Source organism: Polypterus senegalus, chromosome 9 (assembly GCF_016835505.1).
Source record: "Polypterus senegalus isolate Bchr_013 chromosome 9, ASM1683550v1, whole genome shotgun sequence".
In the NCBI taxonomy this organism is placed as follows: Eukaryota; Metazoa; Chordata; class Cladistia; order Polypteriformes; family Polypteridae; genus Polypterus; species Polypterus senegalus.
This window is the reverse complement of record NC_053162.1, coordinates 158,319,010-158,325,009: the sequence shown is the minus strand read 5'-3', so window position 1 is coordinate 158,325,009 and position 6,000 is coordinate 158,319,010. Positions and strand designations below refer to the sequence as shown.

General features: G+C 36.4%; 1 protein-coding gene across 2 annotated transcripts in view; it reads right to left on the bottom strand.

Moving 5' to 3' along the window:
• LOC120535914 (beta-galactosidase-1-like protein 2) overlaps nt 1-6,000 on the bottom strand; it is a 108,809-nt gene that overhangs the window by 63,926 nt on the left and 38,883 nt on the right. For both annotated transcript variants that reach the window (XM_039764095.1, XM_039764094.1), the window contains exons 2-3: nt 488-685; nt 1-28 (exon numbers count right to left, since the gene is read on the bottom strand). The exon at nt 1-28 is cut by the window's left edge and continues 41 nt beyond it. In XM_039764095.1, the coding sequence (XP_039620029.1) occupies nt 1-28; nt 488-685 (226 nt within the window). The remainder of the gene's footprint in view (nt 29-487; nt 686-6,000) is intronic.

The following is a 6,000-nucleotide window of genomic DNA, read 5'->3' as shown; positions in this document are numbered from 1 at the left end:
AGGCTCATGAAGATTCCATGCCACATAGCTGAGATATTTAGAATGAACAATTGTTAATGTAATTTTAGAAAATTAAAGTGGTTGAGATTTATTTTAACATAAGTATATTAGGAAAAGAAGGAAGCAACTTTTTTCCTTTTCCTCCAAGTTAAATAATAATAAAAACTTTATTTATACAACATTTACAAGCAACTCAAGGTGCTTTCCACAGAATAATCAATAAAAACAAACATATACCCCATTTACTTGAATTATTATTAATTACTATGATAATTTCTACTAAATTTAAGTATACTAAATACAAAATTAACCAGGTATTGTTAAGCAAGGTTTACTAATTAAAATATTTTTACATTAAGACTGACAATAGAATGACCAGATCAGTTTTATATATTATATATATATATATATATATATATATATATATATATATATATATATATATATATATATATATATAAAAGAAGACAATAAAGAGGGTGCTCACGTGGTCAAGGTGTTGAGGCCGCAGGCTTTCATCTTAAGCATACGGTCCTTCCAGTAAGCACGAGGGACACGGAAATAGTGCATCGATCCCCCGAGTATTCGGAATTTGTGCCCCTCCAGCTGGAAGTCCTCCGTGTTTGCCTTCAGCCCCGTTTTCCGGAATTTCATCTTGGTGGGTTGTATGCCTCTCCAGTTGAACCTTGGACCAAAGGGGAAACAGTTTAAGGAGTAGACAAAGCGAAGCCTGGCTAAGTAATGGCGCAGGTGGCACATCTCTTAGCTCCAAGAAAGAAAGATCTGCCTAGATTTTTTTTTTTTTTGATTTTTAGCAAGACGTAAATGTTTCAACATTTTAAAACAGAAGGTCATATTATCCCATTTTTCCAAGCACCACAAATATGGATGGAAAGTTGTCCAGTGTTACTATTGATGTTGCTGAGAAGTGGTTTATTTTCTACGCAGTAAAATGGGAACACTAAAATTCAGCCAACAACTCTTGCTTCCTGTACCAGCATTTGAGTGTAGCTTCCAAATAATACATGGCATTTGTTTAATTACCACAACTAAAGTCTATAAGTAGCATGTGGACTGAAACAATATAAACAGTGTATAATAACGAACATGAGCAAGAGACCTCAGCTCTTGGTTTTATACGAAGAAGGACAAAAGGCCGCTTCATACAGAAACATGCTGATCCCACTTCTATGGCAATGAATTGTTTGCACTGCTGCAATGTGGGCTCAAATGTCATTCTCACATAGATTTATGTAGAGAAACCAGTCCAACAAAGCTTCAAACACAAAACAACTGTCACATTGTGCTTTTCAGGGCATTTTCCAGTGCTACGGTCTTTAGGCAAACAGAGTTAAGTAAGCATAGAAAAGTAGTGATCACACAATAAACTTCATTTTATGTTGTACCCTCCACAGTAAGTATATTAAAATAGGAGCCTTATAAAGTATTCAACATTACAATTAGCAAAAACAGAAAAAAATTGTTCAAATAAAAGGAAAAATACAATAGTAAATTTTAAAGAGATAAAATGTTACCATAGAGGATACACAGAGGAAAACATCCTGTCTGTCTAGTCAGGGGTTAAAATAAAATACCCCGCCCATGAAATGTATTAACCCCCTTGGATGTTTTGACATTTTTTATTATACAACATTGAATCACAGTGGACTTAACTTGGCTTTAGGACACTAATCAACAGAAAAGGACTCTTTAGTGGTCTAAATTAATTACAAATACAAAACACAAAGTAATTGATCACACAGATTCCCTTATGTCAGTATTTAGCAGATGCACTTTTGGCTGCCTTGACAGCCTCAAGTCTGTGTGTTTCCATCAACTTTCCACTTCTGGGCATTACAATTTCTCCTCATTCTTCTCAGCAAAACTGCTCAAGCTCTGTCGGGTGACGTGGAAATAAGGAGTGAACAGCCTTTTTTATTTTATTAAAAGTAAGTAACATTCTCTACAATCAAATCAAGCTTAACAAAACTAAATTCAAGACTCCCACCCGAGAGAAAGAGAGGAAAACTATGAATAAAAAAGAGGGAGGAGAATAATTTTCCCCAATATAAATGCTAATAGGGCGGCACAGTGGGTAGCGCTGCTGCCTCGCAGTAAGGAGACCCGGGTTCGCTTCCCGGGTCCTCCCTGCATAGAGTTTGCATGTTCTCCCCATCTTTGCATGGGTTTCCCCAGGGTACTCCGGTTTCCTCCCACAGTCCAAAGACATGCAGGTTGGGTGCACTGTCGATTCTAAATTGTCCCTAGTGTATGCTGGGTGTGTGTGTGTGCACATTGCGGTGGGCTGGCGCCCTGCCTGGGGTTGGTTTCCTGCCTTGCACCCTGTGTTGGCTGGGATTGGCTCCAGCAGACCCCTGTGACCCTGTAGTTGGGATATAGAGGGTTGGATAATGGATGGATGGATGTTACAAAAAAACAAAGCCTGATAGAAAAAAATGGACGGATAAATGCTAATTCTAACATGTTATTGGTTTGATCCTGCCAGGTTTTAAAAAAGTTTTGATCTGATCCTCCAAGAGAGAATGTAATTTTTTCTGATTTCAAATAGCATAACATTAGTCAACAACTGATTTGAAAGAGGAGAGCTAGGATTCTTCCAGGTGAGCAAGTTTAGTCTATGCACTAGTAGTGAGGTAAGGGCAAGTACAGTTTGTTTGTCCTTCTCCACTTTAAGCCCATATGGAAGTCCACTAAAAACAGCCATTAATGGATTAGGAGGGATTATGACACAAAGGTTGTCTGATTAAGCATTTAAAGATTTTGGTCCAGAATGATGTTAATTTGGTGCATGCCCAAAACATGTGGCCAGTGAGGCTAGAGCTAGATTGCAACGTCTACTGGTTGGATCTTACCTTGGAAAAATTCTGGACAATTTTAAATGAGATATATGCTTGATGAAAGATTTTAAGTTAAATAATTGTTTGGTTTGCACATATGGAGCTCAAGTGAATTCTGTGCATGGCAGCCTTCCACTCCTTTGAGGAAATGTTGAGTAAGAGATCCTTTTCCCACTATACTATACTATAATATAAGAATTGACTTTAGAGGTTTTTATATACATTATTATAGAGTCTTCAAGACTATTCAATATTTCTTCTGGAACAGAAATAGTATATTTGCCACCCTGTAATAAAATTGAAAGTTAGGTAGTGCCATGCCACCTTCTGCTTTAGGTGTTGTAGGATCACCCTGTGGATGTGTGGATGTTTCAAATTCTAAATAAATAAGGTTATGATTGAATCCAATTTCTTAAAAATGATTTGTTAATATATATGGGGATGCTTTGGAATAGAAAAAGAAGCTTGGGAAAGATATTCATCCTGACAGTGCTGATTCTTCCTGTTGAAGTGAGACAGAGGGTAGATCATCTATGCATGTTTTAGTTTCTCCATGCAGCAAAACCCCCAAGTATTTAAACAAATTTTTGATAATAAAAGGGAAGGTATCTAATCTCATCTTGTGTGCTAGAGAGTTCAGTGGAAAAAGCATGCTTTTATTCAAATCAATTTTGAGTTCAGATATCTTTTGAAATTCTGCCAGTGCTGTTAACACTACAGGGACGGACGTTTGTAGGTCTGATATATATAATATCATATCATTTGCATATAGTGATATTTTCTGTTCAGGTCCTTCTCTGATAACCCTCTTTATCTCAGATGCATTTTGAAAAAACAGCCAATGATTCAATGGAGACTGCAAAGAGCAGTGGTGACAGGGGTATCTTTGTCTAGCACCACACTCTAGTTTGAAGTAGTCTGAAATAAGGCTGTTAATACAAGCTGAAGCTTCTGGACTGGTATACAGTAGTTTGATCTATACACATATGTTCGGGCCAAATCCTAATTTGTGCAATGTGGCAAATAAGTTGTTCCATTCAACCGCATCAGATACTTTTTCTGCATCCAAAGATAATAAGATCTCTGGGGTGTTAGACTTTACAGATGAATAAATTGCATTAAATGGGCATCGAAGATTGGAAGCTAAGTGTCTGCCTTTAATAAATCCAGTTTGGTCTTGTGATATTACCGAAGGAAGTAGGTTCTCAATCCTTCTTCTAGAACTTTGCAGAGTATCTTAACATCATTATTCAGAAGTGAATGTTGATAATCAATTCTTGGCAAAAAGTTTGAGGTAGAATTGTATTGTCTCTGGCTTCTATAAATATTGCTAATAATAGAGGAGACTTAATTGAAAATTTTATACAAAAATTCAGCAGGGTACCCATCAGGGTCTGCTACTTTCCCAATTTGAAGTGAGTTTATAGTGTTTAGTAATTCTGAGACTGTCAGAGGTTTATCGAGTTCCTCTGCACTAAGAGCATCTAGCTGTGGTATCTGTAATGCATCAAAAAACGCATCAGACTGTGTCTTTTCTTCAAACGGAATAGAATATAAGGACTTATAAGTACTCTGTAAATGTGGTGAAAGATTTTTTTTCTCCATCTGTGTTGGTAATTACTGATATTGCATTGCGAACTTCCTGCTTATGGATTTCTTGAGCTCTCATTAGCCTTCTCTCCATGTTCACAGTAAAAATGTCAAGATTTAAAACTTAGTTGTTCCATTTATTTTGTTGTCAAGAGGTTGAATTCTGATTGCAAAGCTGGTCTTGTCCTATAAAGTGCCTCATTTGGAGACCTGTTCTTGATCTATTCAGGTAATTTCACTGACTAACTTGGATGCCTTCTTGGTTTCCAATTTATTTTTGTGGGAGAGATATGAAATAATCTATCCTCTTAAAAATGCCTTCAAATTTCCCCAGAGTATTCCTGCAGAGACCTCTGAGGATGCATTTGTCTCTAAAAAATAATCAATTTCCTTGGACATAAATTCTGTACAGTTCTCATCAGCTAATAACAGGAGGTTAAAACGCCAGCTGTGAGATGAGTATGTGGGGCATAGCGATTTGATTTGATTTATACATGATCAGAGTGGCATGATTGGAGATAACAAAAGCATTATGCTTGCAAGATTTGATCATGGGCAAAAAATTTTTATCTATAAAGAAATAACCAATTCTTGAGAAGCAATGATGTACTGGTGAGAAGAAGGAATGTGCTCTTAAGTTTGGATTTAGAAATCTTCATGGGTCTGATAAGTTATGATCAATTACAAACTGTAATTGTTTCTGCAGTCTTAGATGTTATTGTTACTGTAGCTGAAGACCAATCCAGGTCTGGATTTAAAACATAATTAAAAGTCTCCAAGCATTATAATTTTATGAGTTTTCACAGTTTGAATGGATACAAATATGTTTTGGATGAAGCCTCTATCATCCACATTGGATGTGTAGATATTTATCAAAATCACTTTACAATTTAATAAATTACCCATCACCATCACATATCGCCATTCAGGATCAGAATGAACAATTTCATTTGTAGTATCAAATGTTGCATGTATTAGGATTCCCACACCTCTGGTTTACTTTGTAAAGTTGAAGTGAAATATTTGGCCAGTCCAACCTCTTTAATTCTCTTTAATTTGTGATTGAGACCTTTGACATTCCAGCTCACAAAGTTCACTGTTTGGACAGTGCTTCTGAAGTTGTGTTGACATTTTACAGTCTTAAATTAAGGCAGTACATTATTACATAAGATAGCTTTAAGCTTAATTTCTAATTTTGCCAGGAGTTATGGCTATGAAGCCTATTGTTGTGTTGGCACTTACAATAGAGGGGGTAAAAAGGATGGATAAGAAATAGCTTGCTCTCCTTCTCTCCAACCTCAGCAATTAACAGTGCCTTTCTCTTTATCACTCTCCCACAATGCACAATCTCACCAATCTTGGCTGCTGTAGCTTGTAACTCCTTCAGAGTTCCCATACGTCTCTTAATGGCCTAAATGGCCTTCCTCACTAGTCTTCGTCTTGCAAGATCGCTGTTTTTGTTGATGGTCTACTCTAGTCAGATTTACAGCTCTTCCATAATCTTTCCATTTTCTTAATAACGGAAAAAAATATCTTACATGCGTATATTTGA